Here is a 21,181-nt window from a genome sequence, read left to right as displayed (position 1 = left end):
CTTTAGCCTCACACGACGAAGTGCATATGGGCTTCGTGAAAGGAGACCCAGAAGCCGAAACCAATCAAGATGGACAATTGCCACTAAGGTTGGTTCGCCCGAGTCTTTTTTTTTTTTTTTTTTTTTTCTGTACATGTTTTATTGCATTTGCGTTTATTATTTGAACTAATTTTTCCTACACTAATCGTGTAATTTTTGCATATATGTCATAAATCCAACAACAGTGATACTGTATACAGTGTCTATCACTATAAATATACTGTTGTTTTGTGAAATTTAAGCACTAATTCCAACTACAATTTCTAAATCCTTTCTAATTTTCTGGGTAGGTTTGCTTCATAAAAGATGGGACTATTTGAGCATGTACCTTGCTTTCCTTGCTCGTCATCCCTGGAACACTTTCACCCACTCTTTATTCTTTATCTAACTCTCAAGTTCAAGTAAGAATATACTACTATATGTGATTTTTACTTTTTAGCCACTTCATTTACCATTACAATACTACTAATTGTGCCTACATTCACGAGAGAGAGAGAGAGAGGGATCAATTCTTCTTTTGTGTCTCAACACAAGCATTTACTGCCAAAGTCAGGTAAGGATTTTGACATCCTTTTTCCCTTTGAGTTCATGTTTTTGGTCACACATTTATAGGTCTGCAAAAATTATTTCTGTGGCACAATTCGGTTGCTGAAACCTCATGCGCATGCACTTGGCGACTGTGTGTTTCTTCCTAATAACACTGGGCATGTGTTAGACTTTACCATCTTCGGACCATGTGAAAAAGGTTATTATGATGCTTCAAGCAGATTCGTGATTCATGTTTTAATTGTTCCTGTCGTCGTCATTTGTGCTCATTAAACGTTCTTGTATTAATGATTTTGTTATTCAATGGAGGCTTAATAATTTCAAACACATATAGTAGTTACGTAAAGCACTAAGGTGCCACAATCTTTTTCATTTTAATTTTCTGCATTATGTTGTGTAAGTTAAATTCGCCATGTGTACACAATCTTTCTGCTTCTATCCAATTATAGATTCATAATACAGTAAAACGAACGACTAGCGTTTGCAAGCAATTTATTTATCACCTGATACAGATTACCGACAGAGAAGGAAAATTTAGGCGTAACAAGCATCCAAAGTTTCCAAATACTACTCCATGAACATTTATTTATATATATTGATCACGTCATCTCATGTATTGTTGACTGTGCAGTGGCAAATGGCAATGGATTTCATTGGAAGTTTGATCGATATCTTGAAATGCATTTGGAGAAGAGTCATGAGTTATATTGGCTTCAGGGAGATTCCTTCCGACAACTCTAGAGAGCTTGCTGCAAAAACTGAACACCCAGTTAAGGCCTTCGGTTGGGCAGCCAGAGATGAATCTGGCTTGCTCTCTCCGTTCAAGTTCTCCAGGAGAGCGACGGGTGAAAACGATGTTATGTTCACGGTGCTGTACTGTGGAATTTGTCACACTGATCTTCACACCCTGAAGAACGAGTGGGGTATTTCCAGCTATCCAATGGTCCCAGGCCATGAAATCGTGGGAGTAGTCACAGAAGTTGGTAGCAAAGTGGAGAAATTCAAAGTTGGAGATAAAGTTGGTGTTGGATGCATGGTTGGTTCGTGCCATTCTTGCCCCAGTTGTGCCAACGACCTTGAAAACTATTGTCCTAAAATGATACTCACTTATAATTCAACATACTATGATGGAACTCCAACATATGGAGGCTACTCCAATATCATGGTTGCTGACGAAAACTTTGTGATTCGTTGGCCTGAAAATTTGCCTCTTGATTCTGGAGCACCTCTCCTCTGTTCCGGGATCACAACCTACAGTGCCCTGAAATATTTTGGGCTAGACGGTCCAGGGATGCACATTGGTGTGGTAGGTCTAGGCGGGCTAGGCCATGTGGCCGTGAAGTTTGCCAAGGCATTTGGTGCTAAAGTGACTGTGATCAGTACGAGTCCCAGCAAGAAGGATGACGCCATTGTACGTCTTCAGGCAGATGCCTTTCTGGTTAGCCATGACAAAGACAAAATGCAGGCTGGTATGGAGACATTGGATGGGATCATTGACACAGTCTCGGCGGTTCACGATCTCGGACCATTGATTGGTTTATTGAAGTCACAGGGTGTTCTTGTCCTGCTTGGTATCCCCAACAAGCCGCTTGAAATTCCAGCCTCTCTCTTGCTTTCGAGCAGGAAGGTGGTGGGAGGGAGTGCCATTGGCGGCATCGCGGAGACGCAAGAGATGATTGATTTTGCTGCGAATAACAAAATAACTGCAGATGTTGAGATTATACCAATGGGGTATGTGAACACTGCAATGGAGCGTCTAGCAAAGGGTGATGTCAAGTTCCGATTTGTAATTGACATTGCAAATACCTTGAAGGCTACCTAACTAAGCCTTGCACGTCCTCAATGCCCACTTTGACACGATCATCATGGTAGCTTTGCGTCTGTGTGAGTTGTGTGTGAATAATAGGAGTTGAGACTCTACGTATCAACTCTCAATTTCCGAGCATATGCTTTGTTTGTAAGTAATACGTGTTTTCCTTCTGTAAAAGCTGATGACGATGATATTCAATTTACCAGATCTTATCCATAATTCCCCCCAACCACCACATTTTGGCAGTCAATGTAGGATGAGGTTAAGGTCATTCGCTGGCACAGACTGCAACAGTCGGGAGTGGATAAAAAGAGAATTACAGGCCAACATGATGATGATGATGATGATGATGATGATGAATGATGGCGAGGGAGACAAGAATATGGATATCCTTTATTACAGGAGCCTACTAATTAAGAGAAAAGAAAGAAACATGAATAACAAATTTAGCTACGCTAACTTTCTGATTACTGGGTGTATTACTAAAATAACAAACGAAACTATAACTACACAGCACAAAAGAGAAATGTTGAAACAACCAGGAATTTATGTACCCATTTTGTGAGAAGCGTAAATGACGAGAATTTCCTGGGAATGTAGAGGGCTATATTATATAGACTATGAATGCTTAATGAAAAACGTACAAAATTTGCCTAGATGAAAATTGCTGATGCATTTGGCCATCTTAAAATGTCCGGAATTGAAGAGTTCCCTCATCGATTACGTCTGCTGAAAATTGCACTTCCTTCTATGTTCAAATCTTCTCAAGATTCTCAGAAATAGTCTTCATCCTTGGTCGAACCTCAGGGTCTGCCTCCGTGCATGCAAGCGCTACATGAAACGCTGCAAGTACTTCCTTCTTTGCGTGTACTTCTTTAAGCAACATTGGGTCTACCATGTCTGATAGTGGGTTTTCCTCTTCAAATCCCTTCCTCACCCACCTTACTAGGTCTGGGATCTCCGTGGAAGTGGATGTCGTAGGAGACGAGAGCTCTGGAGACTTCCCTGTCAGCAACTCGAGCAAGACAACTCCAAATGAGTAGACATCCCACTTTTGGGTAGGTCGGTTGCCAGGGATCCGAGCTTCCGGTGATTGGTAATTGTTGGGTCGCTCGGGTTGAGCTGATTTTAAATATGGAAGAGCCCCACCTATAAATCCACCAGAGGATGAAGGATTGTTGCCTGTGATATTGATCAGGCGGTTCAGGCCGAAATCAGAAATGCAAGCTTGAAAATCATTGTCAAGGAGAATATTAGAGGGCTTTATGTCTCCATGGACAAATTTTCTGGGGCTACATTCGTGAAGATACGCTAAGCCCCTCGCTGTTCCTTTAGCAATTTTCAGCCTGGTTCCCCATGATAAGCTAGATGATGCCTGACCTGTTCTCCCTACATCATCGATGTCACGCATCTTCAATCAAACAATCAACCAACTTAACTAATATGATACGACGTGCAGATGTTAATACTAGATCTTGACCCAAATTATGTTATCAGATTCATCTCTTACCTTACCATAGGCAGACAGAAGTGAGCAGCAAAGGAAAGAGGGAAGGTGACAACTTCCAAAGAACTGAAGATCCAGAATATTCAATAGTAGCAATTGCCAAGTATGCATTAATAAAGTTTATGCTAGAATGTCACTTCAAATAACACCAAGATTATTGAAATTAATACAAAGTTTTGCAACGATAATTTGCTAAAACCACATTGGATTACGTCGTCCTAGATCCACTGCTTCGCCAATGGTTTTGGTCCATAAAAGGGCATGATGGCTCCACCTAGTTTTCAACTACGTATGAGGTTCACCATTATGAAATATTTTATTGCCACTACAGTGCTGCCAATGCAAGGCCAAATGAATCCTCTAAGATCTAGCAGGAAAGTCGGCCAATTTTCTAGTACGAGACCAACATCAGAAGGAGAATCACAGAGAATCATCTTTTTCGTTTAGAAAGATTGCAACTGTTCTAACACGGTTCCAAAGTAATTTATATGCATTTAAATCAATATATACCCTACTCCTGTCTTGCGATTTGAAGAGAATCTCGACAAAAATTTTAGCAGCTACAGCATTGTTGGTTCCCTAATTTCCAAGTAGAATCATTTATGAAATCGTATCTTCTATTTTCCAGATTCAATTTTGCTAAATTTGTCTTTAAATAAAGCAAAACACGTGCAAATGAAAAACCCATCCAAACAACAAGCAGCAGCCAAATGAAGCATAGCAAGAGTCGAAGAGCATACCATGAAGAGCAGAAGCCAAGTTGCCATTCGAAATGAAGTCGCTGATAAGAAGCTTCTCGTCAGGAGCCCAGTAATAAGCCCTCAATCTGACGATGTTTGGATGCTTCACCCTTCCAATAGCCTGAATCTCCGCCACAAATTCCTTATACCTCTGTTCACCACCCTCGCCCAGCCTCCTCACTGCCACTGGCACGCCACTCCCCAGCACAACCTTGTACACTATCCCCAGCCCACTCTTTCCCAATACGTAAGCCGACGCCCTCAACAGCTCATCAAGCTCAAAATTAAAGCCCTTGTCTATAGCAACAAGATCCCCCTCACTCCCATTAGCACCACTTCCACCACCATCAACCCCCTTCTCCGACTGAATTTCTGAGTCATTACTCGGAAATGCACCTACACAAGGGAAAGCACACAGCTTCCTCTTCTCATTCCCACCAAACTTCACTTTCCCGGTACAGCTACAGCCACCGGAGTCTTTCCTCCTCCAATACAAATACACGATCACCAGTCCTACAAATGCCACTCCTATGGCATCGGCCACTGCAATCAGTATGATCAACCCCGGTTTTAGCCCTTTATGCGAATCCACCCCCTCATTATCCCGTGAAGACGACTGGACCCCCGGAGGATTATTTGAACTGTTCCTACATGTTTTTTGCAGAGGAAATCCACATAACATTGGATTATTGAGAAATGCGGTCGGACCCTGATTAGCAAACGACCCCGTTTGGGGAATTTCACCACTTAAATTATTATTCCTCAGATCAAAACTAACCGTGAGCGGTAAATCACCCAAAGACTTGGGGATGTCCCCAGTAAACTGATTAAAGGAAAGGTTCAAGGTCCCGGTTAACGATTTCAATTCTCCAATGTCTTCCGGGATCGAACCGGTGAATGAATTGGATGAGAGATCAAGCTGCTCTAAGTTAGCCAGCTCCGGGAAGATCCCAGCCGGAATGTTGCCGGAAAACTTATTTCTGGCTAGAATTAATCGCTGCAACTGCCTGCAGCTCCGGAGCTCCTTCGGGAGGGCTTCCGAGAGAGAATTGTTGGAAAGATCAAGGTTCTGGAGACGAGGGAGATTGCAAATCGAGGGAGGCAGCGGTCCGGAGAGGTTGTTACCGTAAAGAAACAAGCTGTGGAGCGAGGAGGCGTTGAAGAGCTGATCAGGGATGGAACCGTAGAAGTTGTTGCCGTGAAGATTAAGGCGACGGAGATAAATAAGCGTGCCGAGCTCGGAGGGAATGTAGCCACGGAGATTCTTGCCGGAGACGGTGATTCCGACGACACGAGGATCATTGGAGCCGGAAATGTTCATACACGAAATTCCAGACCAGTGACATGGCGTGGCATCGTCCTCATTCCAGTCAGTTAATGCGGAACCGCCGCCGTCGATGGCGGACTTGAGGGACAAGAGGGAAAGCCCGTCGGCGGTTAGAGAATTCCCCCGCTTAAGTTGTAAGACGACATGAAATACAACAGAAATCACAACTAATAAAATTCTCAAAACCGGCATTGTAAAATCTTCTCTGTTTTCTAGGTAGGACTTATGTTTAACTTTTAACTGTCAGACCAAAACATGGCAGAGTTGTACAAATGCAATTAAGTTCAAGCAAAATGCTGCTCCCTTTCTTTTTTGTTTTTTGTTTTGTCGTTTAACTCTTTTGATCTTCGGGGTTGGGAATGTTTTAGTAGTACTGTAGAGGGAGGAGTAGGTGGGCCGTGGCGGTGGTGGGAATGAGAAAGGAGGTGTGGGGGGGGTGGGAGAATTAGTTGAGGTATTTATGAGAGAGAGAGAGAGAGTAAAAGGAAGAGAGTAGAGGGCGGGGGGGAGAGGAGGGGTTTTGATTGGTGGGTCCAGCTCCCGCCAAGAGATAGAGGGAGTAGTAGAAGGAAAGCAAGATGGCTTTTTTTATGATGGGGAAAAGTGAAGTGTGTATAGTGTATACTGGAGGTGGGGGGCTTAGTAAATAAAGAAACAATAATAATATGATGGCGATGCAATCTACTCATTTGATATGGATGTCTTTGTTGGGATTAGGACATTGACTTTTACCCACAAAATAACTCCTACTTCAAGCCAAAGTCTTACCATCGTGTGTAATATAACCCCATTAATTCCACTCAAGTAGCGTTTTGTTCCTTTTTTTTAACTACGTCCAATAGCTTGATTTGATATGAAATTTGCTTCGTAGACTCATCACCCTGTGTTTCTTTTTTTTTTTTTCCGGAAACGATAGTTAATTATATTGACTTGTGTAAAAATTTACACCTAATGAGCAAAGACTCAAGCTGCACTATACAAGTGTCTGCGACACTGAGGATTTAACCATTCCTCATCAAAATATATGCTTAGCGCATAAAAACTGAGGTTAGCTATGCTATTCCTCACTTCCTCCCTAGCTAAAACAAATGAGCATTCCACAAACATTGAGCTTAAATCGTAGATGTCCTCAAGATGAGAATGAAGTCGAATATCCGCAGCCCTTTTGGTTTCTATCATCTTCAAAAGCTGTCGCTGTGTGATTGCTACTTGAATTCTCCTCCATTGCTGCTCCCTTGCCTTTATCATTGCTAGCTTGATGGCCGCTGCAGTATCCATGAGAATGTTCCCTGTGCTATATTCCTTTACTGCCCATTTAGCTAGCAATTGATCATTTCCCCTCACTGCCACTATGCCTATTCCCAGCTGACTTGCTTTTGTCTGAGTGTCGATAGCTAGGCAAATGGTTATAGGACTTTCATTATTTGTGGATTCTGCCTGGTGCACTACAGCTTCTGTTGTTTTTGGGATGCTCATGTGGTCCTTGCTGTGTTGGATTCTCTGCATTTCCAACCACTCTTCTTGAGCTTTATGTATGATTTTACTTGCAGGTCTTCTATTTTTCTGAAACACAAAGTCATTCCTAGCTTTCCAAATTTGCCACAAAATGTTTACAGTGAGTGCAATGTGTTCCAGCCCTTCAGGTCGATTCCTAGCCTCTGTTAAAGCATTCCACCATCTTTTAAAATTCCCTCGTTGGTCATCAATACCATCCCATTTCAATGGTGCTATTTGCCATGCTTCTTCTGCCATCCTGCAACGAAAAAGTAGGTGTTCTACAGTTTCCACAGCTTCACCACAATTCTCACATATGGGTGATCCTTTCTTGGTTCTGCTAAACACCACTTCATTAACAGGTAATGCCTTATTCAGGCATTTCCAGATAAAAATCTTCAGCTTGTGTTTCACTTTAAGCTTCCACAAGTGTTTCCACAGGTGTTGGCCCTCTAGGCTGGTTTCTCCTCTTGTATGCATTTTCTGCTGCCGTTCTTCACCCTTCTTGTTTAGTTCCTTGTAGGCTGAGGCCACTGTATATTGGCCATTGCCACTATGTAACCAGAAATGACCATCCTCCCTGTTAGCCAAACTAATTGGTATCCTGAGTATCATAATGGCCTCCTCTTCCTTGAATAGTTTGAAAACCAAGGCTCTTTTCCATCTGAAGTTTTGAATCAAGTCTGCCACATTTTGCAATTGACAGTTTGGAGGCCTAGTTGAAACAGGCCTTCCTTGGGGGATCTGTGGTATCCAGTTGTCAACCCAAATTTTTGTACTCCTTCCATTTCTTATTTTCCTTTTTAGCCCTCTTTGAACATCCTCCCTGACTGCCATGATGCTTTGCCAAATCCATGACGAATTGTGTTGTACCTGGCAGTTGAAGATTGTGGATTTAGGGAAATACTTTGTTTTCAGGACGTTGCTTACTAAAGAATTGGGCCTTGTTATCAGCCTCCAGATTTGTTTCCCTAATAAAGCCTTGTTAAAGTTCAGCAAATCCTTAAAATCTAATCCCCCCTTCTTTCTGTCCAGTGTGATTCTTTGCCAGGAGCACCAGTGCATTTTCCTCTTCCCTTGTTCCTCTCCCCACCAATAATTGGCCATCAGGCTACTTAGTTCCCTGCATAGACGGACCGGTAGTTTGAAACACGACATGGCATATGTAGGCATAGCCATAGTCACCGCCTTGAGGAGAACTTCTTTCCCAGCCGCACTCAAGAGTTTGTTTTTCCAGTGTTGCATCTTTTTCTCACATTTTTCCTTGATAAAGCTGAAAACCTGTCTCTTGGATCTTGTTATAACCATGGGTAATCCTAGATATTTTCCTTGATTTACCCTCTGGATATTGCCAAAATTCCTACACACTTCTCTTTGTTGTTGCTGAGAGATGTTCTTACTGAAAAACACTGAAGATTTGTCTAAGTTTAGCATCTGGCCAGAACCTCTTTGATATTGTTTCAAAATATTCATCAGCGTTACTGCTTCCTCAGGGACTGCTTTGCTGAAAATGATAGCATCATCTGCAAAGAAGAGATGAGTGATTGCTGGTCCTCCTCTGCAAATTTTCATTCCTGTGATCTTTCTTTCTCCTGCTGCTTTGTGAATCAAGTTAGTAAGGCCTTCAGAACAAATCAAAAAAAGGTACGGGGATAAAGGATCTCCCTGTCTGATTCCTCTCTCTGGTCTCACATATTCTCTTACCTCACCATTCACGTTAAAAGAATAGGTAACTGTTTTGATGCAACTCATAATCCAAGTGGTCCATTTGTCACAGAATCCCATTCTATGCATAATTTCCTCCAGAAATTTCCACTCAACCCTGTCATAAGCTTTAGACATATCTAATTTCAAAGCAAAAAAACCATTGTTTCCTTGCCTTTTGTTCTTTAAGTAGTGCAAACATTCATGAGAAATGATAACATTGTCTAAAATCTGCCTACCAGGAACAAAGGCAGCCTGGTTCGCAGCCTGGTTCTTACTTATACAAGCATCCAACACCTCTTTGAGTCTATTGGCAAGAATTTTTGAAATGATTTTATACACTACTTTGCAAAGACTAATAGGTCGAAAATGTTGGAGAGTGGTGGGGTTGTCAATTTTAGGAATAAGAGAAATAACCGTGTGGTTAAAGGATTTAGACATATGACCAGAGTGGAAGAACTTTGAATGGCTCTAATGATGTCGTATTTAATGATGTACCAAAATTTTTGGAAAAAGAAAGGGCTCATACCATCACTGCCTGGGGCTGTATTTGGATCCATGGAGAAAACTGCTTTTTTTATTTCCCGCTCCTCCACTTTCCTAGTTAACTGGGCATTCATTTGTTGAGAGATTAATTGTGGTATACCCTCCAAAATCTCATGTAGACAATCTACCTCTGCACTGCTGAATAATTGTTGATAAAATCTTGCTATTTCTGCTCCCAATTCCTCTTCACTCACGGCCCAAGAACCATCATCTCTCTGTATGTTCTGCATTCTGTTTTTTTTCCTTCTCCCTCTAACATTAGCATGAAAAAATTGAGTGTTTTTGTCCCCATGTTTTAGCCATTTACATCTTGCCTTTTGACTCCAATACAATTCTTCGTCCATGTATGCTTGCTTCAATTGACCTTTAAGCTCTTTCTTCTTGATCTTTCCATTGATCCCCCCATCTCTCTGCACCTCCTCGAGTTGCTTTTTGATGCTTGAGATTTTCAGCTTAGCATTATCCTGAAATTTATTCCTCCATCTGAGTAATTCTACTCTGCAATTAGCTATCTTCTTTGTAACATTAAACATTCTTGAGCCTACTTGTTCCTCATTCCATGCCTTCTGAATCACTTGATGTATTTCCTCCTGTTGCAACCATCTTTTATCAAAAAAGAACCTCTTTTTCCTTCTCTGAGTTCTTGGGTTGGAGTCAATCAGCAACATACTGTGGTCTGACCCAAAGTTTTCTACATGTGTGCATTTAGCCCTTTGAAAAGTTTGAGACCAACTTTGGCTACCCAAGGACCTGTCCAGCCTTTGTCTCACTTCTCCGTCATTCTCCCAGTTATTACTCCATGTCCATGGATGTCCTTCAAAGCCTATGTCAACCAAGTCATTTTCTGATATGAATTTTCTGAAATCAGTGAAAGACCAATCCTCTCTTAGTGTCCCACCCCATTTCTCCTCATTTGTCAAAATGTCGTTGAAATCTCCTGCTATAAACCATCTGTCCCCCCAAAGTCTTTTTCTTTCTCCTATTACTTTCCACTGTTGTTTCCTCATTTGGTCCCAACAACTGGCATAAATGCCGATGAACCACCAGTCTGTTTGTGATTCTGTATCTTGAATCTGCACTTCAATTGTAAAAGAGGTGTGCTGAATCATCTTTATCCTAATATCATCATGCCATAGTAATGCCATCCCTCCAGATCTTTTCATTGCTTCTACAACATAGCATCCTTCAAAATGCAGCCTCCTTTTAACTTGCTCCATATACTCAGCTTTATTTTTAGTTTCACATAAAAAGATTAAATTGGGGGAGAGGAGGTTGTTAGCCTCCTTCAACTGGGGAATTGTCAAGGGGCTCCCTGCACCTTGGCAATTCCACACCAGTACCTTCATATTGCCTTTAGAGGCCAGATTTGGCTGGCCTCTACCCCCACTTCCATCGCTGCCTCCCTTATCGTTACCTCTGTCAGCTTAGTTTTCTTGCTAGAAAGTTCATCCTCAGCAACATCAGCCATTTCTTCATCCTTTAAGTTGAATTTCCTTTTTCCAATTTGTCCTGCTTTGCCAGGCTGTCCCTTCCCTTCTTTCAGTGTCTGTCTTTTGTTCACCGGTGTCTTAATGATCTTGTTCATCCTCCTTGTTTTCCTTAGTGAAGCCACCGTGATCATGTCCGCTAGATTTTCATCAACCTGCATGTTCTCTTCTGCCTGTATATGTTCCCCTCCTTCCCCAGTTTCCTTGCTGATCAGCAATTCTGGGGTGTTCATAATACTTATCTGCATTTCCTTATCAATATTGTGTAAAGGTCGATCCTTTTCTAGAAGGGCCTGTTGGTGTGACAAACGGCTTGTTTCTAATCCTACATTCCTCTCTGATTCCTTTTGACTATTCAAGTTGGGTTTGTCCTGTGATGGTTTATTCATCCCTAACCCCTGAAAGTCAGTCTCCCTTGTTACTTTCTCACCTCCCACCTGCACAGTTGAGTTGTCTGTGTGAAGCCTATTGTCTTGGCCAGACACATTTAAAAGTTCCTCATTCTGGTTGACCTCATTCCTCCCAACAGTTCTGGGAATTAGTTCCCCATTTTTGAACTTCCAATGTGTCCTATCATCTGTGTAGTTTTTCTGAGGCTGTGTTTTTGGTGGTGAACTCCTTCCACTCCCCGCTCTCAACCAAGGACCATATTGGTTATCCAGCTGACCTCTCCCCACTATCACTTCTATTTTGCAGGTCCTCTCACTGTGTCCAATTCTCCCACAGCTGTAACAAAAATCTGGACAGCGCTCATACTTAAAGCTAATCCACCTTGGAACTCCATTCAGTTGAATCATCGCACCCCTCATTAGAGGCTGTGAAATATCTGTCTTCACCATAATTTTAATATGCCTGCCTTCCTTTCCACCAGCTTGAGGAATTATGACTTCCTTACCCTCACCCAACATGGCTCCTATCTTCTTCCCTGTTTCCTTTGACATCCAATGTATAGGCAAATTCCACACTTGGATCCATAGAGGGGCAAAGTTAAAAGCTGTATTGTCCTCCTCTATCCCTGCAAACCAACTGCTTAGAACCAAAATCTGATTATCAATAATCCAAGGTCCTCCATCCAGTACCCTTACTCTTTCATCCTCTCTCGGTAGAATGAACTGAAACAGATTTGGCCCCAACTCCAGAGCCTTCATTTCCTTTGGATATCCCCACGCAGCAGTCACAAAATTCTTGACTCCCACAAAATTGACAACTTTTTCTCCATGTATTTTCCCCACAAGACTAGATTGGCACTCCATTATCCCATTATCAGCATCCCCCAAATCTAGAGCTGTGCCACCCATTTCTTTGGTTGAAAGTGCAAATTTCTGCAAGATTTCTGTCAATTCCTCTGCCATTGTCTACTAGAGATTTATCGGGTATACCACACTTATCTCTCATTGCTTGCACTTAGCCAACACCGAAACAAAGAAGGGGAAACCCCACGGCAAGACAACAAACCAAAAAACTAGAAAAGACAGGTAAAAAGATGAAAGTACCCTACTGCAGCTAAAAAACTAGTCAAAAAAACAAATGCATCAACTTAAAACTTAAGGCCAGGAAACAAGGGTCCTTTTTATCTTTGCAAACTTACCTTGTCACCAGCTTATGACTGAGGCCGGAAACCTCCTGGAGAAGAAGGGTTGCCTCCTACTGCTGTGGTTTGCTCGCACTCTTTTTTCCTTTTTTTTTTTTTTTCCGCTAAGGACAACTAAGAAACGAGCCCAGAAAAGTGTTGCTGTTCGTTCTGAAAAACCTAACCTTTAATGTGGTTACATATCTGAACAGATATGATCTTAAATTCTCACTCAAAGTCAGACAGATAAAATGACGGAAGGAGTTGGAACCTGTGAGATTTGGAAGGTTTGGAAGGTTTGAACACTCATGCAAGAGAGAGTCACGATTCCCAAGAGAGAGAAAAAGGCCTCCCACTTTAGAGAGGAGAAAAAAATTCATTCACATGAATTACTCAATTCACCCTGTGTTTCAGTTCATACAATTTGGTCAAACCGAGTCATAGCGACAAATTTACTGTACTAATAATTATATGAGTAAAACTGTATATACACCGATAGATAGATATATATTCTATGATTAATAATTATATTCACGAAAAATAATGTTACCGGTAATACAAACAAATTTTTATACTAATACGTGTAGATACAATATTATGGTTGAATGCAGTAGCTTGACAAATCAATCAAAACTTGCAAAAAGCAACAATAATGGGGAAAAGCTGTGAATATAAATGCTCTTAAATGCTGATATTCCATGGCATTACAGGAAACAATTGATCTATCATGAAATAGGTTTTTACTTCCACCTATGCTTAATTTCACATTTTTAAGCGCGGTGAAACTGAAATTTGAAAATTTAAAATTCAAATATTAGAGTATTACTTTGTTGATTAATGCAGGTGAGATTTTGATCCAAAAAAAAAAAAGAAAACAAGAAGTAGTAAAAAGAATTCTATGGCAACGATCTTGATAAAAAAAAAAGATTAATTTGTTGATCTTAATAATAATATTTAACGGAGTAATCAAATACAAGTAGGTATTAGCTGAGTAGTATTATTAATAGTTAAGCTGTAGGTGGCTTGATTATTAATAGAACATCACCCTCAAAATCTATTCCCAAAATCAATGCACTAAAACGAATATCCACTTGATTGATCTTTAATGCACGGTTTATCATTTGCTGCTATCAAATTGAGGGGAGACTTATGGTCCACAAATTGGAGAGGGTTATGGGTCCTCATTTCCTCTTTTGCGTTATGACAGAGGATAATTCGGACGGGAGGAGGTTTCCTCATTTCCTCATTGTTTGGATTGTAAGTTATTTGGGATATTTTTACTGTAGCACTTTTTGTGATGTGATGTATGTGAGATAAAAAGATATTGGGAAGATAAAAAGGTGTATTGGAAATTGTAAAGATGATGTAAGCAAATAAAATTGGGAAAATATAAAGCAATCCAAACAAATACGGACGGGAGGAGGTTTTATTCGGAAATGTGTGGAGGGGAGCAGTAAATAACAATAACGAATCAAAGCCAAAGAAAATACACTACTGCATGCATATGCACAACGAGTACAAGTAACAAATGCATCACTCTATGATTGTTATTATTACGCGGATACAAATTGGTTTTGTTTTGGTGGAGATCTTCATGATGATTATCCATTATTATACATCTTCCTCTCAATCATGAAAACATGCTTAGAAGCTAACAAAACACAAACAAGTTCAAAATCCCAGCTCCCTACATCATCGTTTGTTTCTCTGTGTACATTTCTCAAGCAAACCCTCTCTCAAGACAGCAAGCAGTATTCTTCTTCTTTTTTTTTTTTCATTTATGTATATATATATATATATAAATTTTGAGGGAATCTGATAAAATATTGGGAATCTGAGAAGCCCATTACTCATCTGCTGATCTGCACGTGATGCTAATTTCAGGCACAGATTTATAAATTATAAAAAAAATATTTATTATATATATTAGCTGAAACTATCGGACCCACATTTGTTGGAAGGAAAAAAAATGGTTGATTAATGATTGGTCCGTGAGTCGTCACCCTAGACGATTACTGCACCTGCACCTGCACCTGCACCTGGTTGGTTTCATGAAGTTCATCCATTGTGCTGCTGATTGACGCCATCAACTCCACATTTGCGGAGAGCTGATTGGATTTTATTCATGTATTGTATATACTACAACATGCTGGCTGCTGCATATCCAATTCTTTTTTGTGGAAATATATCCATTATATTATAGAATCAGGTTATAGTAGTATATCGTGTAGCGAAGTGGTAAATCTTTAAAAAAAAAAAAAAAAATCATCCAATATCGAAGGATCAAATGTTTCATTCGGACAGGAACTATTATACTATAGCTTCTAAACTCGTCGGTTGTTTTTCCCGTCCGAGAAAGTGACGGTTGGTTTGATATAAGGGGGAAGTAAGTGGATTATCCCTTAATTTATCATAAGCATCAACTTAAGTTAACAGATTGATGATTATTTATAGCAGTGGCAGGGCGGCTGTGTGCTTTTCAGGGCCGCAACTTTGCTAAGCCGCAAATGACAGAAAATACTTTTGGGAGACAAAATCATAATAGGATGAAAGGAAGCACCAACTCAAGATGCTTTTTGAACCCCCCCTCCAAAAAAAAACACACACACACACACACACACACATATAAAAGATAAAAGATGAGATGCTTTGCAGTGAAGGGATTTCTAAACCCACTCCACCTACGAATCATCCATCTGCTACTACTTCTTGTTTGAAGTTGTTCAGCAGTCTCTGCAGGCCCCACCCCTCACACATTACCCAAATTTTACTTAGTCAAACACTCCATAAAATTGTCTAGGAAGCAAAGTTCACGGAAGCACTACCCATCTAAATTCTACTTTTTTCGGGATCCGACAGTAATCCCTGTGCCATATCCCTAAAAAGCCAAGTCCACATCCTCGTCTTCTTCTTCTTTTTATTTATTTATTTTTTTTTGTATGAGGTCGGTCTTGGTCTTGGTCTTGGTCTTGGTCTTGGTCTTACCCTTACCCTGAAGAAAACGAGGAAGGTTTTCGGACGGGACTGGTGCTTCAAGCAAAAGACATGTACGACTAATTATTGTAAACAACATTCCCAACTCCTCCCCTTGCTGCATCCCATCGCGTGCAATATAAAACGAAATATCTCTTTCTTTTCCTTTCCTTCCTCGTTTCCTATAGTAGACATATATATAATATCAAAAGCCTCCAACGGAAACGGTCAAGTTCAACTATTGGGTTCTATCAGTTCAAATGACACAGCCTCCGATCTCGTAATTTACTAAACTCTGACGGCTTGCTCCACCACCTCTTTTCACTTTCCTCCCTCCATAGCTGAGAATGGTGTCAAATTGAATATCCCACAACTCTGACAACACAGCTCAAATCTCTTTTATTGTTGTTGCACATTTTTCTTTCCAGGACACTGCAAATTCACAAACCGCCACGCGGGACTCAATTCCCCGCCTATCTTCTTAGATCTGTCATCAAGTACAACTGCTGAAACAAACCATATCCGGCATCTAGCAGCCAGAGACTGCAACCAAATCGTAAGGTACTGATGGTTAAGTCATAAATCCAACTACCAAACAAACTGTTAATGATTGTCGAATAATCTACATTGACCAAAAGCAGAACCAGCAAGAAGCAAAATCTGGAAAAATAAATGTAGCATTCTCGAATCCTACAGTCCGAAGAAACTAGAAAACCATAAAGGAGGTCTCCTGGGAACTGTTTGCAAGATTAATATCAAAGTACAAATTGTGAACATATATGAAGGTAAAATCCACCGCCCCAAATATCGTAGTATCTCAAGAAGATGATGCCTCTGCCATTTCATGTTCAACTGTTGGCTCAACTGGATAATATGCATAATGAAGTTCCCCAACATCGTCGCCAGAGAGCTTCTTCCACCCATCAGGTCCCACATGATAAACTGAAAACCAGAAAGACAAAGCAACAGAAAAAACATGCTTAAGACTAGAACAGACCGACAAATTTTCAGGTATAGAATCGGATTACAAGCAGAGGAGAGAGGAAGCATACCACTGACAACACCACCACTGGCACCATCCCGGAATGTAGCATGGTAAATCGCACGCCTGGCCAACTCTGCAGCCTCTTCTACGGACATATCAAAGCGGTACCTAGATAAGTGACCAAGAGAAAAGAAGTTTCAGGAAAATTAGCAACCACCCGTGCTTTATTTAATTAGAAACTCCCGAAAAAGGCAAGCATTTTAAAGAATGATGCAAGCAGACCCCAGCCTTCACTTCCGACCCACTGAAACAACAAAGAATTGCTAAGATTGAATGGAGCAGAAAAATATATAAAGAACGTACCCACTATCAAGAACACCATAAGCATATGGTGAACCAGATCCGACAGAGAATCTGTTTCCGTTAAGCCGTCCCCCTTCACTGTCCACGTAGTATAGGCCAGGACCCTAACGAAACGCATAAAGAATGCTCAGTCAGAACATAGAGTTGATGCTATATCTGCATACAAAATACATGATAAATCCCTGCAGAAAACCAGCAGTACCTTTTCATCCCACCCAGCAATCATTGTTCCGACAGACAACCCCATTCCACGATAAGAGTACAGTATGTTGGCTAGCAACTTTGACGCCCCCGTAACAGAAATTCTTCTCTTGTTTGCGAGTTCATGTAGGCGGCACTGAAATATGCAAGACTACCGATCAATTTTCTTCCCATAGCCAGATAATGCATTATGTACAAGTAACTAACTTTTTACTAGGCTTTCTGCTTTTCCAGATGGGCTTAATAGGCACACGCAAACCAACTTCCAAAGAAAAATGTGTAATGACAGACCCGAAACATTACATTGATGAAATGTTGCAAAGTTAGCAGAAAGGAACCGTTACTTGACTAATTCTGAAGCGGGATAAGATCTTTGCCTGCTAATCGTCCAATTTTTCTATATTTAGCACCCATCTTGCAGAAAATTTAAAATCTAGAGGAAAATTTCATAACTTATTCTGTCGCTGTAAACATGATTCCATTCATTTATTGTTTCCCCAACTCCTAAATTTTGATATGGTCATTTATATATAATCTAATGCATGGAACATGTAAAATCCAGAGGCAGTTAACAAGCATGATGACCAACGTTCATCCCAACTTTTAAGTGTCCCTAATCACCTGATTCTACCTGAATACTAAATCAAGCAAACAGATTAGGGAATGCTCAATAATTCTAGAGAGCTATATTAACCCAGATTTTTATTACAACTTTTACTTGAAATACTACTAAAGAAAAAAAAAGAATAACCACTATACATGTACTTTAACATCATTGAGCAGCATGGATCCAACAGAAAAAAGGAGGACACAACATAGCGCTTGCTCTCTAGACATAATAGTATCACTAAGAGAGGGTTCTGCATAGTACCTGCTCTATTTGGTAAAAACAGTATTAAAATGTGATGCAAATCAGAAGAAAAGATAGCACAGTAAAAGCACCTTTATTCCCAAATTTCTGTGCCAAAACTGGCAGTCAGCAGCACCTCCAGCCATTGTGCCCAGCATGTAGGGATTAATTTCAATGATTTTCTTGACAGATTGTGATGCTGTGAGTTAAAACAGGGTTAATAGCTAATACAAATTTTATTCTTTAAAAATCACCAAAGGATATTAAGCTGCAGGATCAACAATGTGGCTTAGTTTTCATGGCATATTCCTCATTTTGCATGATAAGCAAATTGAAGAGCTCGGTAAAAGTATGACAAAAACTAAGTTTAATGACAAGCAACATCTTCTTTTGCTAAGCTTTTCCAATCTTTAATACAACAGTTGTAGATTTTCAGAATGCAGTGGACAAAGTTTAGTTACGGCAAAATTTTGATTTGTCAAAAAATGAACATCATCAGAAATAGCTTCAGTAGAAAGCTATGTTTACATTTCAAAAGTATACGGTCCATCAGATTAATTAAGAAATGGTGGGGTATATAGGTCCATCACAACATATAAGAATCTGGGTAAAAGTGACATCCAAATATGACACATATCAGCCATTCAAATGGGTACCAAACTATGCTAACCAGGGCAAGCAGCGCTACTACAAGGGCAATTACACTTGGGTTCTCCAATATGGGCCCCTAATGCAGAAGATCACAACAGAGACATGCTAACAACAGAGACATGCTAGCAACAAAAGAGTACATCCAACATTCAATGCATTCACCCTAGCTAAAGGTATCAAGAGCATACATCCAGAACTAGCCTAGCCCAAGGTACGGCAAACAGTGACCAACCCAAGGATCTGCACTATCTGCAACTCTGTTGATCATTCCACAGGGGCATGTTGCTTCATACGCCCACAGTTATTGACTAGCTAGGATGAGGAAATCATACACTCTGTAAGAATTCTGATATCTATGAGCAAGTTCTTAAGTGCAAAGCCTTGTTATAGTGCTAAGTTTCAAAAGAAAGGTACACGCTCAACTAAGTAAGAGAGAGAGAGAGAGAGAGCATAAAATGAACTATAATTACTTTGTTGGATCACCTTAATTTATACAACTGCACACCTCATTCAAGTTACAATTCTCATATATGTTTATCCACAACATGAGACGATGCTAGAGGAGCTTTACAAATGACCATAAGGATGCTCCCAAGGCAGTTTCAACCTGCAGGTTGTTTAGTCTACCAGTTTACTGCACTCAAATTACAAGATACATCTTTCTAATGACCTTAGCAGAAAACTACATCAGCAAAATCGCTCCTTTCACATGCAACTTGGTAAACGCTGATGGATGGTTAGCAGAATTAAGAAATGTAGAAGCCTCACAACCAAATGAAGTTTTAGGATGGTCAAATTTGATTTGTCCTAAAAACCAATGTCATAAGATGGTACTGTTACGACAAAATATTGCTTTTTAAGGCATTCAGATAGCTAATGACATAAGTCTTGGGAGTCATAGATACAAGGAAAATTACAGATTTCAAACTCAAACATTTTCCATGCTTTGCTACAGCCTAGATAAAGCCGTTATGAAGCCAAAAAAAAAAGCCTCAACCTCAAAACTATTAAACAGCAAACAATAAAACATCCTAACGTATTTTCTTAACAGAACTCTAAAACAAACATGTCGAACTATTAAACAGCCAATATTGTTGCATAAAATCACCAATCACAATATAGCGATCAGCACCAACCAGTATCAGTAAATTTTCAAAATCACCCTCTAAGGATAATAGAATTCAACCACAAATTATACCTTACAACCTCATATAACACAAGAACATCAGCTCAATCAAAACATCCAGATACTTACATATATAACCGCCCATGCTAGCACGCGAGTCAGCAGCTACTATAACACCTTCTTTGAAAATGAAAGCCAAAGTTGTCGTTCCCTTTGCTGGCTTAACCATTTGAACCGATTCTTTCTGAAACCCATCAAACTAGACACAACATCCAACCAAATTTTGTTAAATTAAAAATAAGAAAAAACCAACAACAAAAGAGGAAAAGATACTTATTAAAAAGGCTTACATCATTAGTATTAGGAATCTGAAATTCTGGGGCAGTCGAAAGCCCGCTCAGCAAGTCATTAGGGTTTCCCCTCAACAAAGAATTCGGCTCAAGTCCACTGAAGTCAATCTTCATCATTGTCACCTTCGACCAAAAAAAAAAATTTTGAGCAATCAAACAGAAAATCAAAGATAAACAAACTTTGATTTCTCTCTTTGTCCATCTTTATTCGGCTAAAAGTACAGAAATTACCTAAACTAAAAATTTCTCATGAATTGGATAAAGAAATCAGCCCAATCGTAAAGTTAATTGCGATCAATGACAGTAGACGGAGAGCAAGATTTACGTTTTCCTTACCTCTTTGTTGCAGAGAGCAGATAATTTCGGGATAAAAATTTGGCAATTCACTGTCCAACTGCGAATATATTCAAGTTTTCTTGCTCAAAACTCCAGCGCTAATTTAAAGCATTAGAATAGTACGAATAAAATGGGGACCCGGATTCTTAAATCGAAGCGGACTGGTTTTTTAAAGACAGAGGGCTCGAGGAGGATTGGATCTGGCGACGGAGTTGGGCTCCACGTACCCACACCGTCTATTAGTCCCACTCGGAAGAGAGATGGGCTGCGTTTCATTGAAAGGCAATGGCTAACATGACACGGGCCGGCTATTCTGCGGAAATTTTGGGTGACAATTGGTTTCTGTCAATGCAAGTTAAATACCTTCAGAATTGCGATGATTAGTAAACAGCATAACAGGCCCCTCCTTGGCAGCTCATCTGGCAGCGCACGCCTCCTTAGGAGCGCTTGCCAGGGGTTCGAGTCGTGCAGGGTTACCGTGCTTGGGGGGATGGGGCCTCTCCTCTCGGGCCGCTGGGATTAGTCGGGCCGCCTTCGGGTCTTGACCCGGACACCCCAATGTCGAAAAAAAAAAAA

At 40.4% G+C, this 21,181-nt stretch overlaps 3 protein-coding genes across 4 annotated transcripts; 1 reads left to right on the top strand and 2 right to left on the bottom strand.

Annotated features, from left to right (window-relative positions):
* The first annotated feature begins 516 nt into the window (after window positions 1-516).
* Window positions 517-2,624, top strand: LOC113716951 (8-hydroxygeraniol dehydrogenase-like). 2 transcript variants are annotated; one of them, XM_072072802.1, is made up of 2 exons: window positions 517-592; window positions 1,217-2,624. In XM_072072802.1, exon 2 carries the CDS (start codon window positions 1,223-1,225, stop codon window positions 2,405-2,407), a length of 1,185 nt encoding a protein of 394 aa, XP_071928903.1. In that variant the 5' UTR covers window positions 517-592; window positions 1,217-1,222; the 3' UTR covers window positions 2,408-2,624. The 2 variants fall into 2 exon arrangements, with proteins under 2 accessions (XP_071928903.1, XP_071928904.1); XM_072072803.1 differs by lacking the exon at window positions 517-592 and adding an exon at window positions 614-784.
* A 144-nt stretch (window positions 2,625-2,768) lies between these two features.
* LOC113716950 (receptor protein kinase-like protein ZAR1) lies at window positions 2,769-6,444 on the bottom strand. Its single transcript, XM_027241515.2, has 2 exons — window positions 4,643-6,444; window positions 2,769-3,784 (listed from the first exon to the last, which is right to left on the bottom strand). The coding sequence occupies exons 1-2, from the start codon at window positions 6,159-6,161 to the stop codon at window positions 3,150-3,152; spliced, it is 2,154 nt and encodes a 717-aa protein (XP_027097316.2). The 5' UTR covers window positions 6,162-6,444; the 3' UTR covers window positions 2,769-3,149.
* A 9,856-nt stretch (window positions 6,445-16,300) lies between these two features.
* LOC113717340 (proteasome subunit beta type-5-B-like) lies at window positions 16,301-20,723 on the bottom strand. The gene is made up of 8 exons (XM_027242142.2): window positions 20,606-20,723; window positions 20,270-20,392; window positions 20,049-20,178; window positions 18,235-18,341; window positions 17,294-17,428; window positions 17,092-17,195; window positions 16,796-16,896; window positions 16,301-16,685 (listed from the first exon to the last, which is right to left on the bottom strand). Exons 2-8 carry the CDS (start codon window positions 20,384-20,386, stop codon window positions 16,561-16,563), a joined length of 819 nt encoding a protein of 272 aa, XP_027097943.2. The 5' UTR covers window positions 20,387-20,392; window positions 20,606-20,723; the 3' UTR covers window positions 16,301-16,560.
* Between the last annotated feature and the right edge of the window lie 458 nt (window positions 20,724-21,181).

Source organism: Coffea arabica, chromosome 11e (assembly GCF_036785885.1).
Source record: "Coffea arabica cultivar ET-39 chromosome 11e, Coffea Arabica ET-39 HiFi, whole genome shotgun sequence".
NCBI classification, from domain to species: Eukaryota; Viridiplantae; Streptophyta; class Magnoliopsida; order Gentianales; family Rubiaceae; genus Coffea; species Coffea arabica.
Note: the sequence above shows the minus strand (reverse complement) of the source record. Positions and strands in the feature narration are given on the sequence as shown.

Excerpts from the sequence above, each read along its gene's own strand:
- LOC113716951 (XM_072072802.1), top strand. The coding sequence starts at position 1,223 with ATGGCAATGGATTTCATTGGAAGTTTGATCGATATCTTGAAATGCATT.
- LOC113717340 (XM_027242142.2), bottom strand. The coding sequence starts at position 20,386 with ATGATGAAGATTGACTTCAGTGGACTTGAGCCGAATTCTTTGTTGAGG. Across the intron at positions 20,179-20,269 it reads AGATTCCTAATACTAATGAT|TTTGATGGGTTTCAGAAAGA; the intron begins GTAAGCCTTTTT and ends TGTTGTGTCTAG. Across the intron at positions 16,897-17,091 it reads TATGGTGTTCTTGATAGTGG|GTACCGCTTTGATATGTCCG; the intron begins GTACGTTCTTTA and ends TCACTTATCTAG.
- LOC113716950 (XM_027241515.2), bottom strand. The coding sequence starts at position 6,161 with ATGCCGGTTTTGAGAATTTTATTAGTTGTGATTTCTGTTGTATTTCAT. Across the intron at positions 3,785-4,642 it reads CTTGGCTTCTGCTCTTCATG|GGAGAACAGGTCAGGCATCA; the intron begins GTATGCTCTTCG and ends TCGATGATGTAG.